The 20,735-nt window shown below is 40.9% G+C and overlaps 1 protein-coding gene across 2 annotated transcripts in view; it reads left to right on the forward strand.

The window, feature by feature from the left end:
- Positions 1-20,735, forward strand: part of TBC1D32 (TBC1 domain family member 32) — a 123,911-nt gene that overhangs the window by 27,053 nt on the left and 76,123 nt on the right. For both annotated transcript variants that reach the window (XR_012286659.1, XM_073665866.1), the window contains exons 5-14: positions 199-270; positions 1,896-2,021; positions 2,600-2,678; positions 6,127-6,224; positions 6,306-6,367; positions 6,966-7,101; positions 7,733-7,792; positions 12,211-12,307; positions 16,170-16,307; positions 17,819-17,902. Coding sequence is in view for 1 of the 2 variants with exons in the window: in XM_073665866.1 (XP_073521967.1) it covers positions 199-270; positions 1,896-2,021; positions 2,600-2,678; positions 6,127-6,224; positions 6,306-6,367; positions 6,966-7,101; positions 7,733-7,792; positions 12,211-12,307; positions 16,170-16,307; positions 17,819-17,902 (952 nt within the window). In the remaining variant the exon portion in view is untranslated. The remainder of the gene's footprint in view (positions 1-198; positions 271-1,895; positions 2,022-2,599; positions 2,679-6,126; positions 6,225-6,305; positions 6,368-6,965; positions 7,102-7,732; positions 7,793-12,210; positions 12,308-16,169; positions 16,308-17,818; positions 17,903-20,735) is intronic.

A 20,735-nucleotide genomic window follows, 5' to 3' on the forward strand; every position in this document is an offset into this window, starting at 1 on the left:
ATCAGGGTATCTGCCCCGACATCAGGTTACACAGTAACAACCTGGCGACAAATCATCAGACTACAGCCTGGACCAAGGTTGGATCAGTCTGTATTTCAGCAAGAGTTGTGTGGACAATACAAAAGTATTTATTGCCTATTTTGCAGCCCTGTTTAAAGATTGTAATGTATACCTGTCTGAATATTTTCAATTTTTCAGAGTTATACATTCATGAATCAGGAACAGTTACAGATAATTGCTGAGCAGCTGGACCCAAGTCAGCCCGAGGAGGTACAGGGTATACGTGATACTGATTACTGGGGATAACCAAGTCTTACACCTGATATCTACCAGTATAGCATGCTTTACACTGTATGTAGAGAAGCCTGTCTTACTCTAAAGTCTTCTTCTGTACTTTCTTAAAACATTGTGCCATCAATAAGTTCAAGTTAGGCTGTGTTCACACGATGCGTATTTCATGCGTTTCCGCGGCGTTTTTGCAGTTGCGTAAACGCCGCGGAAACGCATGAAAAACGCATGGTAGAAGGGCAGCAATGTTCCCCAATGGAAATCCGCATGTGCTGTGCCCATGATGCGGATTTTTCCGCAGCGTTAACGCTGCGGTCAAAAATCCGCAGCATGTCAATTAATTTTGCGGAAACGCGGCGATTTCGCCGCCATTGACTTGCATTAGAACGCGCCAATTCCGCAAGACAGCATTTGTACTTGCGTAATTGGTGCGTTCTAATGTGCGGATGGTACCCGGGTGTGGAGGAGAGGAGAGTCTCATCCACACCCAGGTACCATTAAAAAAGCTGTAAAAAGAAGAATAAAATAAAAAATAAATGTATTCTTACCTTCTGTCGGCCCGCGCAGCGCTCCCGCTTGGTTCCCGGCACTTGCAGTGAGTTGTAGGACCTGCGGTGACGTCAGAGTCATGTGACGGGTCACGTGACGCTGACGTCGGCAGGTCTTTCAATTCAAAGTTGCCGGCAGCCGGGAGAACGGAGTGAGCAGGACAGCGCGGGCCATCGGAGGTAAGTATATACACTCTCTCGGTTCACACTGTATAAATCCATGCTGTTTGCATGGATTTATATAGTGTGACCTAGTTGTCAAGCACTTTCCAGGTGATGCTAACATCGCCTGGAAAGCGCTTGTCAATCTGCATGCGGAAACGCATGTGAATCTGCATGTGGATCCGCATGTATTCTGCAGGAAAAACGCATGCACAATCTGCATGCGTTTTTTCTGCCAGGGAGATGCAGAAATGATGCAGAAATTTTCTGCTTCATTTCTGCATCGTGTGCACATACCCTAAAGATTTAGGTGAGTTTGTCCTTAACCTGCTTTTCTTTGCGTAATGCCTTTATTATATGCCTGCCCTACAAATAGTGGGAAGGAGGCCAAATGGTGGCTGGGTGTTTGTGAGAAAATGACGCCCTCTCTTAATTTCTGCTTATGGCACACTTTTATAGAAGCCATTTACTGACATTGACAATGTCCTTCTACTTCTACATAGACCAGTGGGATTCTTTTGAGTTGCAAAACTCCAAGACTTTCATTTTCCAGCCTAAAACGCAGTTTTAATAACCATTTATTGAACTGCAAATCTGTGCTGTGTAGTGGAGAGTTTTAGTTTTTTGGAAACCTGGAATTGACAGTATTCTGTTAGGTGTTCTTAACCAGATGGCAAACTTTGTTTAGGCCAATAGTATGGCGGACGTTTGCCTTAATCTAATTATTCCACCAGTTCAATTTGTATCCAGCTAGTAAGAAAACAAGCCAAGAAGTAAGGTTCAGCAGCAAATTCTTATGGACCTTGGCTCTTTGTCAACCTAGTGATTATTTGACCATTCTCTCCAATAATATCTAAAGTGATATTTCAATTGTTCAATTCCCCTTTCTCTCTAAAGGTACGGAAGGAGGCCATGCAGACATTGTGTTCTGCTCCCCCGTCAGATGTCCTCAATTGTGAGTGTTGGAACATTCTTCATAAAAATCTCACTTTGGCTCTGGCTGATCCGGATTCCACGTTCACAGTAAGAATGTATAAAAGCAATTAAAGGGAATGGGCTCCTATCATAGAGGAATATCAGACTATCCAACTGCCTATCTTTTTGTTCTCTGGGACATAAGCCAGATGATTCTAGCAGCAGCTAGGTACTCGACTGGGCCGATTATGCCTGTGCATGGGGGAGTCGAGGCGATAGATCAGGCTTTTCGTTAATGGTCTTTGTTCTATGGACTGTTAGTAGTTTATTCATCAATACTGACACCAAAACCATCTTCGTATGTTTCTAAGAGTGTATGTCACCTTTGAGTTTGATCATTTAAAGTTCCTGCTCTATAATGAATCTGAATCTTTTTGGATCAGGTATCCTGAGAAGTCCTGTATGTGCTGCTCTTCTCACGATTCAGTAAATAAGACAAAAATACGTTATCCAGAAGAGAGCTGTACAGGGCAATGTTTCTACATTCCAGAATACTGTAGGTTCAGCTTTGTTTACACATTTTTTGCATTTTTTTTTAGCCTAAAAGTAGCCATCACTATCTGCATCTGTCAGATGAACAAATTGACATGAATGTACACTTAAAATATTCAATTGATTGTTTTCAGGAAAGAATTTTGCGCTTTTATGCTAAAACATTCTCTTCATCTCCTTTGAATATGGCACGAGAAGTCTACACAAGCTTGGGTATGTATGAGTTTATATATATATATATATATATATATATATATATATATATATATATAATACATATATATGTGTGAATATTTATATATATATATTTGATTTTAATACATAGTGTGGAATGCTCCATAACACTGTGTATTCATCATTGCCTATCAGTAATAAACATGTTCACAATGTAAAAGTTTGTGCCACTTGCCTAAACTGTGTGCTCTCCGATTCCGCAAGCCAAAGCAATTTTGACTTTACAGCATCGGAGGAACGCACAGGCACTAAGCCTGGCCAGATTCAGTGTTCTGGAATGCTTCAGACCATTGCTTACAAACTCTGTTCTATAGAGCTTGTAAGCAGGGTTGGCTGGTAATCTAGGCACCAAGCAGGAAACAACAAAATTTAAAATCCCACCATACTTGAGACAGGAGAGGATTTTTAATAACAAGTAAATTGCAAAGTTTGCAGGCTATCACTTAGCTGAACCATTTATGATGAAGAAAATAACCCTTTAAGGTGGTCTTAAGCTGCCGTCTTTCATTAAAGGGGTTGTCCACTACTTGGACTACCCCTTCTTGATCTGAATGTTTGCCCCTGTAAAAATGAAAACACTTATACTCGCCTCCCATGATGGTGCCGTTCTAGCGGTGTCCGCACTCGCATTTCCGGGGCCCACATGAAGTTCTTACGTCACGCGAGCCCTACACTCAATCAGCAATGGTGTCACTTGGCATCACTCTCCTCACCTTCAAACTTGTTCATAATTGAGAAGAGAAGAAGAGAGAGTTGCGGCTGGCCACTCACTTCCTCTTGATTACTAATACCCGGGGAGAGTGACGCCAGCACTCATTGGGCGCAGGGCTCGTGTGACGTAACAACCTCAACTGAGCCCCGGGAACACAAGTAGCACACCCTCATATGAGCCCTGGGAACATGAGTACCAACACCACTGGAACGGTGCCGACACTGCTTGAACAGCGCCGACATGGGAGGTAAGAAAAGGTGTTTTTATTTTCACGGTGGCACACATTCAGATTGAGAAGGGGTTGTTGTAGTAGTGGACAACCCCTTTAAGAGGGGTGGTTAGAAACTAAAATTTATTTTAATTCTAAATGCCAATCTATATTAATGTCATAATCTAATTTCTTTTCTAATATACCTTAATTAAAAAGTCCCTATCGTTTTCTCACTACCCTATCTAACTACCGATTTTTTTTTTTTATCGTACTTCCTCTTTGATGACACTTTGTTTGAGAATACTGGGATAGTCAAGTGAGTCTTCATCAGGGGGCAGAGGTTACTGCTGCAGCCTCTGCCCCTTCCCTGAAAGGAAGCATTGTCAGTGACATCCGTTTCATGCATTGGTTGTCAATTCCGATGTACAGTACAGACCAAAAGTTTGGACACACCTCATTTAAAGATTTTTCTGTATTTTCAAGACTTTGAAAATTGTACATTCACACTGAAGGCATCAAAACTATGAATTAACACATGTGGAATTATATACTTAACAAAAAAGTGTGAAATAACTTAAAATATGTCTTATATTCTAGGTTCTTCAAAGTAGCCACATTTGGCTTTGATGACTGCTTTGCACACTCTTGGCATTCTCTTGATGAGCTTCAAGAGGTAGTCACCGGAAATGGTCTTCCAACAAACTTGAAGGAGTTCCCAGAGATGCTTAGCACTTGTTGGCCCTTTTGCCTTCACTCTGCGGTCAAGCTCACCCCAAACCATCTTGAAAAAGAAATGATGGTCCAACTAAACGCAAACCGGATGGAATAGCATGCCGCTGCAAGATGCTGTGGTAGCCATGCTTGTTCAGTATGCCTTCAATTTTGAATAAATCCCCAACAGTGTCACCAGCAAAGCACCCCCACACCATCACACCTCCTCCTCCATGCTTCTCGGTGGGAACCAGGCATGTAGAGTCCATCCGTTCACCTTTTCTGCATCGCACAAAGACACGGTGGTTGGAACCAAAGATCTCAAATTTGGACTCATCAGACCAAAGCACAGATTTCCGCAGGTCTAATTTCCATTCCTTGTGTTCTTTAGCCCAAACAAGTCTCTTCTGCTTGTTGGCTGCCCTTAGCAGTGGTTTCCTAGCAGCTATTTTACCATGAAGGCCTGCTGCACAAAGTCTCCTCTTAACAGTTGTTGAAGAGATGTGTCTGCTGCTAGAACTCTGTGTGGCATTGACCTGGTCTCTAATCTGAGCTGCTGTTAACCTGTGATTTCTGAGGCTGGTGACTCGGATAAACTTATCCTCAGAAGCAGAGGTGACTCTTGGTCTTCCTTTCCTGGGGCGGTCCTCATGTGAGCCAGTTTCTTTGTAGCGCTTGATGGTTTTTGCAACTGCACTTAGGGACACATTCAAAGTTTGCCCAATTTTTTCGGACTGACTGACCTTCATTTCTTAAAGTAATGATGGCCACTCGTTTTTCTTTACTTAGCTGCTTTCTTGCCATAATACAAATTCTAACGAGTCTATTCAGTAGGACTATCAGCTGTGTATCCACCTGACTTCTGCACAACACAACTGATGGTCCCAACCCCATTTATAAGGCAAGAAATCCCACTTATGAAACCTGACAGGGCACACCTGTGAAGTGAAAACCATTTCCAGTGACTACCTCTTGAAGCTCATCAAGAGAATGCCAAGAGTGTGCAAAGCAGTCATCAAAGCAAAAGGTGGCTACTTTGAAGAACCTAGAATATAAGACATATTTTCAGTTGTTTCACACTTTTTTGTTAAGTATATAATTCCACATGTGTTAATTCATAGTTTTTATGCCTTCAGTGTGAATGTACAATTTTCAAAGTCTTGAAAATACAGAAAAATCTTTAAATGAGAAGGTGTGTCCAAACTTTTGGTCTGTACTGTATGCTCAGTAGAGTCTTGTCACTCTCCAGTACTCTTCAGTCACTCTGCAGTATGCAATACGCAGAATGACAGTGCACTCTCTCGCCAGCTCTGATGAAAAGTGACAAGCCGACAAGAGAGCGCACTGTCAGTGCGTTTTGTAAGAAGATAATCTAGCACCCAGGAAGAACCTGTGTCATCCTCTGCTCCCTGATGATGACTCGTTTGACTATCACAGCATGCACTGGGATTCTCAAACAAAGCATCATCAAAGAGGAAGTCATTTATGTTTAAAATAAATTTTGTTTTTTGACCACCCCTTTAAATTTCACACACTTTGATGATCATGAGATGACTCTTCTGATTCTACCCTAGTCTACACAGTAAAACTAAAATTTAAGCTACAAAAATAGAATAGGTTTATCGGTCATGTGGACTCCAGTGGCTGGTGTGGAAACTTTGTAAGATTTCTATTCTTTTTTTTTTTTATGGATAGTTACATAAAGAAAAAGTCACTACCAAAAACGTAACACAAATGTATTTATAATGAATCATAGGTGTATTTTACATAATAGATTTTCTTGTTTCTTTCAGCCAAACACTTAGAATCATCCTTTGTTTTAAATCATAAACCGATATTATTAACTGGTGTTGATATTAATAGTCCTGAAGTTGTGCGAACACTGAAAAAGGTAAGATTATATGCTCTTTGCAATGTTTTTAGTTATCTTTGCCTTTTTAAGTGAGTTCACAATTATAATTGGTTTCTTTAGATTCGCCTTTTGAATGATTACCAGAAGGAAGCGCCATCTTTTTGGATCAGACATCCTGAAAAGTATGTGCTGTTATACAGGGCGCTGTTTCTGCATTACAGAATTCTTATGATCACTCTTGTTTATACACTTTTTGCATTTTTTTGTGACCTAAAAGTGGCTGTCACCATATGCAGCTGTCAGATGATCAAATTGATCTGAATCTACACTAAAAATATTCTATAAAAATTAATCTTATAATAATAATTGTAAAAAAAAATACGTGGTAAATCTGAACTGTCTGTACAGTGTTTTCCCGTGCCAAACATGTAAATCTCAGTTGTCCATTTACAGTTGTATACGGCTCAGATGGTCCTTAACAGAAGTTGCTGCTTGCCGACTCTGCCATGTCGCCTGCTCTGCTGTGTCTTTTAGTGATGAGCGCAAGTGCCCGTTACTCGAGTTTGCGTAGGGTGCTCGGGTATGCAGCGAGTATGGCGGGTGCTTGAGTGACATGTTTGACATACACAGGCAATCCCCGCATGTTTTGGGGCTGTCCCACAGGGACTTGAACATGCGGCACCCGTGATACTCGGTGGAAACTCGAGTAACGAGCACTTGCGCTCATCACTAATGTCTTTCCATGTCTAAACACTAAGTGTCATTTTTCCCTGCGATTAGGTACATGGAAGAAATTGTAGAGAGCACGTTGTCTCTGTTATCAGTCACTCAGGAATCAAGCTCACAAATGCTCCTAGATCCAGTTTTCTACTTGTCGATGATCGATACAAAGGCTGTGTGGTTCAAGAAATGGATGGTAATTTATAAAGATGTGCCCCCCATTGTTTTCTGTCTCTAACTAACCAGCACATTGTAAAGAAATATTTCATAAAACTGTATTCAGTAACAGAAATCCTCGTTATTTTATTATTATATCATACCAGGCACCATGGTGGCTCAGTGGTTATCACTTACTGGTTAGCACTGTTGCTTTGCAGCGCTGGGGTCCTGGGTTCAAATCCCACCAAGGACAACATCTGCAAGGAGTTTGTATATGGTGCTATATAAGTGAATAAAATGAATATAATTATTGAAAAATTTTAATGTATATTTTTATCTTATTGATTTAATTTATTTAATTTAGTAATAAAAGTGAAAGAGCAGTAGATTAATACATTGTTATATGTACCGTTTAGGGTGGGTGAAGCTATAGTGAACACTCCCAAAATGTGTTTTGTTATACAAAGGGTTCGTATCATTACATAGCTTGTCAGATTTGTCTTTTAGGAATCTTATAAAGCTAGGTAACAAGCCCTGTAAGAAATAGGTATTACTTATGACAGAATATCATTTTTAACAACCTGATGAAAACGAATGACTGCAAGACTTCTGTTCACTCCTGTCTATATGTTTTTCACACTGTGTGATCTTTGCTGTTTCCCCTCCAGCATGCCTATTACAGCAGGACTGTGGTGTTGCGTCTTCTTGAGAAAAGATATAAATCTTTGGTGAGTCTTCATGTAACTGCTCGTAAACCTCTAACTCCCAGTTGTTTCCTCACTCCAGCTGACAGTGTTCTGTAGTCCGTGTTCACATAGCAGACTACAGACTGCTGTCCAGGGGCAATAGAGCACTTGTAGTTATTGTAGTTATTATACTGGATAATATTCTGTTAGAGTATGTGCACACAAAATCAATTTTTTTTCCGAATTCCTTCTGAGAAAGCGCTAAAACCACCAAAAAGAATAAACATATGCATTGCAATGTGACTAGATGTGACATGAAGTGGCTAAAAGAAGTGACCTGACCATTCTTATAGTGGCTTCCACTATGTTACATATACAGTACAGACCAAAAGTTTGGACACACCTTCTCATTTAAAGATTTTTCTGTATTTTTATGACTATGAAAATTGTACATTCACACTGAAGGCATCAAAACTATGAATTAACACATGTGGAATTATATACTTAACAAAAAAGTGTGAAACAACTGAAAATATGTCTTATATTCTAGGTTCTTCAAAGTAGCCACCTTTTGCTTTGATGACTGCTTTGCACACTCTTGGCATTCTCTTGAGCTTCAAGAAGTAGTCACCGGAAATGGTTTTCACTTCACAGGTGTGCCCTGTCAGGTTTTCTTGCCTTATAAATGGGGTTGGGACCATCAGTTGTGCTGTGCAGAAGTCTGGTGGATACACAGCTGATAGTCCTACTGAATAGACTGTTAGCTGCTTTCTTCTTGCCATAATACAAATTCTAAGTAAAGAAAAACGAGTGGCCATCATTACTTTAAGAATATGAAGGTCAGTCAGTCCGAAAAATTGGGAAAACTTTGAAAGTGTCCCCAAGTGCAGTTGCAAAAACCATCAAGCGCTACAAAGAAACTGGCTCACATGAGGACCGCCCCAGGAAAGGAAGACCAAGAGTCACCTCTGCTTCTGAGGATCAGTTTATCCGAGTCACCAGCCTCAGAAATCGCAGGTTAACAGCAGCTCAGATTAGAGACCAGGTCAATGCCACCCAGAGTTCTAGCAGCAGACACATCTCTACAACAACTGTTAAGAGGAGACTTTGTGCAGCAGGCCTTCATGGTAAAATAGCTGCTAGGAAAGCACTGCTAATGACAGGCAACAAGCAGAAGAGACTTGTTTGGGCTAAAGAACACAAGGAATGGACATTAGACCAGTGGAAATCTGTGCTTTGGTCTGATGATTCTAAATTTGAGATCTTTGGTTCCAACCACCGTGTCTTTGTGCGACGCAGAAAAGGTGAACGGATGGACTCTACATGCCTGGTTCCCACCGTGAAGCATGGAGGAGGAGGTGTGATGGTGTGGGGGTGCTTTGCTGGTGACACTGTTGGGGATTTATTCATAATTGAAGGCATACTGAACCAGCATGGCTACCACAGCATCTTGCAGTGGCATGCTATTCCATCCGATTTACATTTAGTTGGACCATCATTTATTTTTCAACAGGGCAATGACCCCAAACACACCTCTAGGCTGTGTAAGGGTTATTTTTGACCAAGAAGGAGAGCGATGGGGTGCTACGCCAGATGATCTGGCCTCCACAGTCACCAGACCTGAACACAATCGAGATGGTTTGGGGTGAGTTGGACCGAAGAGTGAAGGCAAAAGGGCCAACAAGTGCTAAGCATCTCTGGTAACTCCTTCAAGATTGTTGGAAGACCATTTCCGGTGACTACCTCTTGAAGCTCATCAAGAGAATGCCAAGAGTGTGCAAAGCAGTCATCAAAGCAAAAGGTGGCTACTTTGAAGAACCTAGAATATAAGACATATTTTCAGTTGTTTCACACTTTTTTGTTAAGTATATAATTCCACATGTGTTAATTCATAGTTTTGATGCCTTCAGTGTGAATGTACAATTTTCATAGTCATGAAAATACAGAAAAATCTTTAAATGAGGTGTGTCCAAACTTGTGGTCTGTACTATATATATAATATATATATATATATATTTATATCTATATATATATATATATATATTTATTTAAAAAAAAACAAAAACAGCCACTAAATATGTTCGACGACACAACAAGAAAGACGCTTCAGGGAACGCACAAAACGATGCAGATAGGCCAACGTCTAAAACATCCTGTGTGCACATACCCTTAGGAGTCTTGGGGAATGTTCACATGGAACTTATTTATAGGAATTTTACAGATTTTTATTTTGCAGTTATGCTAAAAACAAACTCATGTGAACATACCCTTAGGCTATGTTCAAATTTAGTTTTTTTTCTGTTCCAAAAAGGCTTAGAAAACTCTTCCTATCTATGTACCGTATTTTTCGGACTATAAGAAGCACCGGACCATAAGACGCACCTAGGTTTTAGAGGAGGAAAATAAAAAAATAAAAATTTAAGCAAAAAATGTGGTCATGATGCACTTTTAAGGGGGAGGGGGTCTTCTGCTGACACTGGTATATATGCCACCCCCCTTTCTTTTATATGTGGTCCCCATCCCCATCCTGGTATGCCTGGCATCCCTCCATCCTGGTATGCATGGCACCCCTCATCCTTATCCTGGTATGCATGGCACCCCTCATACCGATCCTGATATGCATGGCACCCATCATCCCTGTCCTGGTATGCATGGCACCCCTCATCACTGTCCTGGTATGCATGGCACCCCTCATCCCTGTCCTGGTATGCATGGCACCCCTAATCCCTGTCCTGGTATGCATGGCACCCCTCATCCCTGTCCTGGTATGCAGGCACCCCTCATCCCTATCCTGGTATGCATGGCACCCATCATCCCTATCCTGGTATGCATGGCACCCCTCATCCCTATCCTGGTATGCATGGCACCCCTCATCCCTGTCCTGGTATGCATGGCACCCCTCATCCCTGTCCTGGTATGCAGGCACCATTCATCCCTATCCTGGTATGCATGGCACCCATCATCCCTATCCTGTTATGCATGGCACCCCTAATCCCTGTCCTGGTATGCATGGCACCCATCATCCCTATCCTGGTATGCATTGCACCCCTCATCCCTGTCCTGGTATGCATGGCACCCCTCATCCCTGTCCTGGTATGCTTGGCACCCCTAATCCCTGTCCTGGTATGCATGGCACCCCTAATCCCTGTCCTAGTATGCATGGTCCCCCTAATCCCCATCAGGCTGCACATTAAAAAAAAATAAACACTCATACTCACCTCTCTTCTCTCCTCCAGCGCTGCGTCCTGTCTGCCTGCACTGATCTCTCCATGTGAGCCGCGCATGACGTCACTGCCATGCGCGGCTCACATGGAGAGATCAGCTGCCGGAAGTCACTGCTCCCCACCCCGGGACTGTGTGCGCGGGGAGCAGTGACTTCACTCTCCTTCATAGCCGGCACACAGCGGAGCCGCGCTGCGGCTGCTGCCGGCTATCTCCTGTGCCTGCTCATTAAAGGGCATGAATATTCACCCCCTCCCCACATCCATGGGCGTGGAGAGAGGTTGAATATTCAAGTCCTTTAACAGCGGGCACAGGAGATAGCCGGCAACAGCCGCAGCGCGGCTACACTGTATACCGCTATTAAGGAGGATGAATATTCAGTGCTCCCCACGGCTGCTGCCTCCTGTGCCCCGCTCCTCCACCGATACTGCTCCCCCCACACCACACATAAATATACAACCCCCCCCCCCCCAACATTTGGACCATAAGAGGCACCCCCCATTTTCCTCCAAAATTTTGGAGGAAAAAAGTGCGTCTTATGGTCCGAAAAATATGGTAATTCATGTTTATGTTTTGCTGCTATGATACTGTAGTTTCCTTCGGGATCAATAAAGTGTATCGTATTGCGTATCTATTTTTTTGGTTCTGAAAAGATTCTGCTAAAAAAAAGTGCATGTCACTTCTTTGAAGTGAATCCTGATGGAATTTGTTCCAAACGGCTGCAAAAATGCTTCAGGAAAAGAAAAACTCTTTCTTATCTAGGGGTGCACTCCTCCTCCTATCAAAGTTTGAATTATTTTAATATATTGCAATCATATTATACAGCACTGTGTACTTACAATTGCTCATTTTGCCTTTCTACCCAGATAATTCTTCTCTTTTCTAAACTCTCTGTAGAAACAGGAAGTTTCTTATCCCTGCATAAATTATTCCCCTCTTCAACTCCTGACCCAACTGTTCCTCCCTCCTGCCAGGGACTTTTGCTGTGACTCATGACTCATGCAGGAAAAAGAGACTTTCTGTTTCTACATAGAGCTTAGAAGGATTCAGCCAGTCCGTTTTTAATCACATGATGTCAGAAACCTAATGGAAAAGAGAAGAATTAACTTGGTAGAAAGGCAAAATGAGCAATTGTAAGTACACAGTGCTTAATAATATGATGATTGCAATATATTAAGAGGATAAAAACATTAATGGGAGGGCTTCTTTAACCCTGCAATTGTTATACTATCTTCCAGATAATTGCAACCATAGAGCAGTGCTTTGCTTATTATGAGTCCTCGCAGTCTGGAGCTGATGAAAACACTAAAACATCATCTTCCCAGCCGTATCCAGGTCAGTATAATATGTATACATGTTTTTGTTTCTTTCACTCATGATTGAGTAGATGTAACAACTTCTGCAGTTGTCACACTGACTACTTGGGGCTGTTTTGGATTCCTATTTCCTGTCCTTTCAATAACAGTTTTCAGCAAGGCTACATATTATCACAGGCACCGTTCACAATAAGTGATGTCACACCTGACCCTGCTCCCCCTCCTTTCATAATGACCTTTGCACACTCTCATTAGACACTTCAGTGCAAAAGATAGTGTAGGGATCTGAACACTGTGGCTAATGTACATGTGCTGTTTCCTAAACCAATAGGACTTTAGAGTCTAAAAAGGCCCCAGTGGCCAGAAGGAAGATTTTAAAATTATATTTTTTTTTAAAGAGGACCGATCACTTTTGCGAAAAAAGCTAATAAATGACAAAAGGTGAAATTATAAGACTTTTCTCAAATACATGTCATTAGATTTCCCTCAGTATTGAACGATGCACGTTTTTTTATGTTTTAATACTTGCTTTTTCAATTAAAACAAACATAGCACAACAAAAAAAACTTTTCCCCAAAACTTTCCCACTAACCACCCCTCTCTCCATCCAACTTTAATATGGTTCGGACAAGGCATAAATATTTAAATACATGTGCCGCAAATTTACATAAGGTTTATAGAACAAAAGATATTTCTATCGTATTTTATTACCAAAAGGTATATCTATCTATTTATCAGAGAACCAGACTACTAGAATCAGTAGGACAGTCAGTAAATTGCTAGACGGGGAGAAGGGAAAACAATCAGACCATAAAGTCCCAACAAATTAGTTATTAGTGTGAAATTAATCATATTTATTGATACAGGTGACAACAATAGGACAACGAAACTATGGCAAAAATAGATAAAATGGTATAAAAACAAGGGGCTCACACACAGAGGAGTAAATAGATGTATGAGAGGGAGGTCTATATCTACAATGGTGTGTGTGTGCACTTAAACGAGGTATATATGCATGCGAATGAGACTAGGATTATAGCTTGCAAGTGCAAGAATAATGGTCATCACATGATATACAAAAGTGTAAAAAAAAAGTAGTACACATGTTAGGGTATACAAACAAATATTATATTGTATATATATTATTATATTACTATATTGTATGTGTAAACAGGAACAACCACCGATGATTAGCAACCATCATGGCAATTCCACAATATACACACAGTTCTCATGACATGCACACTGTCATACCCACATAGTAGAATAATGCATGTAATGTTCGCCAACCAATGTGTACAGTAATACTGGGAACTTACAGTAAGGCAGTAACCTCCCTCTCGATGGTGGTGGCCACCACGACGCGCGTTTCGGCAACCACCTTTGTCACTGTGACTGCAGACTTGAGAATCCGAAGAAGCGCGCACTATTAGGATCCTCCAGTGCTGGCACCGGGAACAGGCAGTCATGTGAGCGCAAATATGCAATTTGCATACTTCCGACTAGACGTGTCTGGACTCGCTCAATTGATTTGTATTGAGTGAGGTCATGCGCGTCTAGTCGGCACCTGACCACATGTATGCAAATCACAGACTTGAAGTCACGCTTCCGCCAACAACAGAGAATCCTGACAGCACACAATGTATGCACTGTGAGGATTCACAAGTCTTCAGTCACCTAGAGTGACTGTAGACTTGAACCCAAAGCCTGGGCAACTCCTTAAAACCTGGACTGTGCCCCAAAGCATACCAAACATTAAATACATGAAACAGAAAAAGCAACATACACAACTTTTGTTTGCTCTCCAAATTGGAGAATGGGCAGAAACATGTATGTTCACTTGAATAAACATAACTATTGATCTAGCCTTGTCACATCAATTCATGATGCTGCTATGTAGAATAACTTTAGCACACTCCAAACTCCTAGGCACTCCCTTGCAGTAACTTAATTATATGACCCGTATTCTGAATACTATATAATAATGACAGCTAACATTCTTTATTCATTAGAATAGGCAGTTATTACTATTAGAAACACTAAGTATGCATTTTACTTACCATAATGATGTAAGTCATATGTAGATCCGCACATTGTCAATAAATGTTATTTATCAAGGAATTGTAGTATTTCCACCCAGCGTCCTCTCGTTTAATTCCAGCCAATGCAGCACTTCTACTGGGTCTTCAAAAAGCTGTGTAGCCCCCCATAGCTGCTACATAAAACTTAGTTGGATAAATCATGGAGTAAACAACCTTCAAGTCTCGTAAATGTTCCTTGATATCTCCCAAGCATGCCCGTTGCTTCTGAACATCCTCGGAATATCTTGGAAATAAAGAAATCTTGGATCCATTAAAGAGAAAATCTTGGTGGTCCCTTGCTGCACGCAATGTCAGATCACGATTCTTCAACCTTAGCAAGGATTGGGTGGGGTTCACGTCCTGGTGGTAATGGCCTTGCTGAGACTGTGCATTTTTTCCAAGACATACAGAGGTGATAGGGACTCATTCCCGAATTTTTCCAACAACCAGTTATAAATAAACTCTGTAATGTTTACCTGACGACTTTTTGGGCATTCCCACAATTCTAATATTATTGCGACAAATAGAGCTGTGGAGTCGAAGTCGGTATAAAATGGACCAACTCCGACTCCTAAAATTGGGTACAATAATTCAATGCAGTTTGTGGGGAATATTTTTTCATAAGAATTTGGGAAAGTTATGAAATGTCCTATAAACGTCTGTCCTATTTCTGATCTAAGGGTCTAGACTTTTAGCTGAGATGAATCTGTGCTACAGTAAATTTATCACTTAAACATGAGCCATGTATGAGGGTGTCATGGAAATTGAGGAGTCGGATGTTTGGCTTACCAACTCCACAGCCCTGGCAACAAAGCCTATTTTCTAGATCATTTGTTTTGGACCACAATGCTGCGACTTATTGAACAGATTTTCTAGCATCTTTTCCCACTTTATTATATGCATCCTCCACCACAGGGACACTATTTTCCACTGCCCCAGTTCGCTCAAGGACTTTTTGCAGGTCATGTTGTATAATGGAGAGAACTTCTCTCATACTACCCACCTGCTTGGTAAGTATATTGAGTGAAACATTGCACTTGGAGATAGCCAACCTTACACCTAGCAGAATAGGCTCCTTAGAAGATATATTAGAGGTAGTCCCCCGGAATTTTTTCAACTATGCCATTCTGCTTTTTTTCAGCACTGAGGTTGTGCATTTCTTTTGCAGTATCAACATGTCCAGATGCCTGTCCATTGGTTTTAGGCTTGAAAATCCTTATTTTTGGACATAGTATTGGTTGCAAAGTGTAGCAATCTAGTAGAACAGGGGTGTGGAACCTCAGGCCCGCGACCTCTATGACCTTTTATCTGGCCCCCAGGCAGATTCCCGGGGACCGCAGTGCTTGGGCCGGTAGCTGTATTTTGCGGGCCACCGGCTCATTATTGTCTTCTTGCTCTGTGAGCAGTTCGCAGTGTTCACTACTGAATGTTGAGGCGCGGGCAATGTAAGATTATGTCCTGACACCAGTGTTGGCGTCAGGACGTATTTTGTACAGCCCCCGAAGGATGATATAAATATCCACGTAGCCATGGGCAGAAAAAAGATTCCCCACCCCTGTAGTAGAGGATGAGTTTCACCGGTCCTGTATGAAATTTTCAACTATTTTATTGCTGTATCAGATCAAATATATCTGATAATTAGCTTGAGAGTGCTCACCCACGTCTTAAATAGCCAAGCTTTTCTACTTTTTCGAACTATAAATATTCGAGAAGGGTATTATTTTGGTCTTGTTTTATTTCGTAAAGTTTCTCTGAAGGTTATAGATCTTTTTTTTTTAATATGGTTCTGTTTATTTCCAGGCATTAAACAGAAGACTTTCTATTCAAGGAAAGAGCTGCAGTATTTCTACTTTGTTCATTCACTTAATGTTCTCGGAAGGCTGCTGCTCTACAAACACGGCAGAAAACTGTTCCCCATAAAACTGAAAAACCGAAAAGGTATCCAGGAATTAGATTATGATACTGAAAGATATTGTAAAAAATACATCAGTTTCTTCAGTACATGTAGTACAAGAGTCAATTCACAGTGTGTTCACATCTTATGTACGTGGTATACGTTGGGATCATTTCTTAGAAGTTTTCCTACAACCATAAAATGGAATTTGCTTTTTTGCATGTTGCCTTGATATAGAATAGTGCATCAGTCTGAGTAAAGCTGGCCATACACTTATCTTTCAAGCCAAACAAAAGTGTGATCAATGCTGTTGGATTCTTTGGCCATCATTGGCCTAAACTGTTAAATATGTACAGCCAATTATTTGCTACTTTCCGAAAGCCCACTTTGGTTTACACTTAAAGGGGTTGTCCCACAAACAAAGTACATTTTAATCAATAAATAGATCTTGTGCTTGGAATAATATTAAGTTAAAAATTGGATGTGTAAAAAAAAATGTTCCTGTGCTGAGATAATCTTCTAAATGTACCCCTGCAATATACTGTTATTTGCTGTGCCCAACCATGCAGAGCTGCTTCAGTTCATTGCCAGCATATACCACAGCTCCTGGCCAGGGCAGGAAGCATAAGTCTTTTACGATGAGTTAGTATACAGATGAAACAGCAGGGGCTCGCAGCTGCTGCTATCGCAGGTAACACATTTCCCTGCCTGTTTTATCACAGGAGTGAGTGTTTTTACTGCATCTCCAGCTCTCTGAGCTCATCATAAATCAAGTCAATGACATAGCAGCTCCATCGGCCACAAAGATTATATGTCACTGACTTGATATATAATGAGCTCACAAGACTGCTGACGTGACACTTATGCATGTGATAAAACAGACAGGTAGGAAAATGTGTTCCCTCACACAAATAATGCCCACTAATAATAAGTGACTTATGCTTCCTTCTTTAACCAGGAACTGGGGTATGTGCCAACCATGAACTGGAACTGCTCTACATTATCAGACAGAGCAAATAACAGTACAAATCAGGGGCACATTTATAAAATTGTCAGCACAAGAATATTTTTTAACACCTCCAAATGTGGAATTTATTATTTCAGATCTATTTATTAAAATGTACTTTGTCCGTGTGACAACCCCTTTAAATATGTGCTTGATTTGCCAGTATAGTCATTCAGATCTTTAAATCTGACGTGTGATTGACTGGCCACATCTTGGCCAATAATTTAATGTGTAACTCCATACTGATGCTGTTAAAAATGATTTATGCCTTCCAGATGATGTAGCTCCCAATGTAATTTTTTATCACAAGCAGGATAACCAATGATTTACCTTACTAAACCCTTATCTGGCAATTTCAGGAGGCCTTGCAAGAAGATTCTATTGTCATTTAGTTTTGTTAAAGATGTGAGACTACCCGCTGATAACCTCTCATTCATGCATGTTTTAAAAAAAAAAAGTGATTCTGAATAGTATAAAATGATAGCGTTGATGTTTCTTGCATAATTGTAACTGTTTTATTTGCCTTTATTGCTATAATTTATGTTTCAGAATCAGTGACCCTCTGTGACCTGATCGTGCTGATTACCCATATTATGTTATATTGCCCAAATGGACAGAAAACAGCCTATGCAGGTAATCATTTTTTTACATGCTTATATTTTTGTTAATTTCTCTATTATACAGAAGTTTGACATTTTGTGTTTCTAGTTAAAGAGCATTACAACGTAAGGGGGACTTGATGCTAAAAAAAATTAAGTTAAATACATTGAAAAAATCTCTTAGCTCCCCTGTTTCTTCCACTCTTATCTGTTTTAAACTGTGTCATTCCATTGCAGAGATATTCATATTTGTTGCTTTCGGAGTCCAATATGTGAAATCTCTGATGAAACACCCAGTTGCACTACAAGCAGAGTCTTTTCTGCCGGTCTGCACTTTCACCCCTCCCTCCCAGACACTGCCAATCACAGGCATTGGCTGCCTAGCAGTCTCAAATGTTGCCGAGCTCTGATTGGCAGTGTCTGGGAGGCAGAGGCAAAAGCACACGCCCTCCAGAGAAGACTCTGAAAAAACACATAGTTGGACTGCAAGCATAGATTTCACATACTACTCTCCAAAAGCAACACATTTATTTATTTGTCTCACCTTTTATAGAGCCATTAATTCTACAGCGCTTTACAGACATCATCATGACAGACACTGTCCCCATTGGGATATTTTTCCAGCTTCGTCTAAGTTCAGTGTTAGATGAAAAAATCACAAAATTCATATTCATAGACCTCTGCCTATTGGTTCCACGTGGGTGACAGATGGGTAAGGGGACTTAGTACCATCTTTCCTTTTCTCTATGTATTCATTACCAGTGTAACATGTATATATGGAGTTATAATGAAGTACCTTACTCTTACTAGTAGGCTGATATATATTATATAATATATATATTGCCACAAATGATCTGGATTCTATTAATATATAAATAGATTCTTACAGTATTTGAGCACTTGCACTTTATTGAATCTAGATATATGACTTCCTCTTCCCAACCCTGATGATTATGAGTGGCCTATACATTTTTCTGACACATATATCTTGCCTTTGACTTTGTCTGTATTTCTGTGCATTCTATTGTATGCCATTTTTGAACAAGTTCTGAATAAACGTTATTATATATTTTTTGTTATTGGACGAGTGACTCCATTTTTTCGTGTTTGACTTTAAGAGTAGGGGTGTCCTAAGCATACTCATGCAGGTTCCTTTTTTCGTATATGGCATGGGGCCCCAAATGTGATATCGTGATTATGAGGTCTGTTTTGTGGATATTGTTTCAATCATTTGGGAATTCTGTATGTATAAAGATTAATTTTACATATAAACATGGATATCCCAATGGATCAAAGGAAACGTTCTAGCGGCAGGGAAAAAATTCTCATTAAAACATTCATGATTATTGAAAAATTATGAAAAGTCCGTCTTGCCATCCTATGCGTTTCGTTCTAGTGTGTCCTTATGTGGGCCATGAATGAGGACACACCAGTCTGAACACATACAGTACAGACCAAAAGTTTGGACACACCTCATTTAAAGATTTTTCTGTATTTTCATGACTATGAAAATTGTACATTCACACTGAAGGCATCAAAACTATGAATTAACACATGTGGAATTATATACTTAACAAAAAAGTGTGAAACAACTGAAAATATGTCTTATATTCTAGGTTCTTCAAAGTAGCCACCTTTTGCTTTGATGACTGCTTTGCACACTCTTGGCATTCTCTTGATGAGCTTCAAGAGGTAGTCACCGGAAATGGTTTTCACTTCACAGGTGTGCCCTGTCAGGTTTAATAAGTGGGATTTCTTGCCTTATAAATGAGGTTGGGACCATCAGTTATGTTATGCGGAAGTCTGGTGGATACACAGCTGATAGTCCTACTGAATAGACTGTTAGAATTTGTATTATGGCAAGAAAAAAGCAGCTAAGTAAAGGAAAACGAGTGGCCATCATTACTTTAAGAAATGAAGGTCAGTCAGTCCGAAAAATTGGGAAAACTTTGAAAGTGTCCCCAAGTGCAGTTGCAAAAACCATCAAGCGCTACAAAGAAACTGGCTCACATGAGGACCGTCCGAGGAAAGGAAGACCAAGAGTCACCTCTGCTTCTGAGGATAAGTTTATCTGAGTCGCCAGCCTCAGAAATCGCAGGTTAACAGCAGCTCAGATTAGAGACCAGGTCAATGCCACACAGAGTTCTAGCAGCAGACACATCTCTTCAACAACTGTTAAGAGGAGACTTTTTTCAGCAGGCCTTCATGGTAAAATGGCTGCTAGGAAACACCTGCTAAGGACAAGCAACAAGCCGAAGAGACTTGTTTGGACTAAAGAACACAAGGAATGGACATTAGACCAGTGGAAATCTGTGCTTTGGTCTGATGAGTCCAAATTTGAGATCTTTGGTTCCAACCACCGTGTCTTTGTGCGACGCAGAAAAGGTGAATGGATGGACTCTACATGCCTGGTTCCCACCGTGAAGCATGGAGGAGGAGGTGTGATGGTGTGAGGGTGCTTTGCTTGTGACACTGTTGGGGATTTATTCAAAATTGAAGGCATTCTGAACAAGCATGGCTACCACAGCATCTTGCAGCGGCATGCTATTCCATCCGGTTTGCGTTTAGTTGGACCATCATTTATTTTTCAACAGGACAATGACCCCCAAACACACCTCCAGGCTGTGTAAGGGCTATTTGACCAACAAGGAGAGTGATGGGGGGGCTACGCCAGATGACCTGGCCTCCACAGTCACCAGACCTGAACCCAATCGAGATGGTTTGGGGTGAGCTGGACCGCAGAGTGAAGGCAAAAGGGCCAACAAGTGCTAAGCATCTCTGGTAACTCCTTCAAGATTGTTGGAAGACCATTTCCGGTGACTACCTCTTGAAGCTCATCAAGAGAATGCCAAGAGTGTGCAAAGCAG

The sequence above is a fragment of the Phyllobates terribilis genome, unplaced genomic scaffold (assembly GCF_046119375.1).
Source record: "Phyllobates terribilis strain yellow unplaced genomic scaffold, ASM4611937v1 Scaffold_2__4_contigs__length_985480577, whole genome shotgun sequence".
Lineage (NCBI taxonomy): Eukaryota > Metazoa > Chordata > Amphibia > Anura > Dendrobatidae > Phyllobates > Phyllobates terribilis.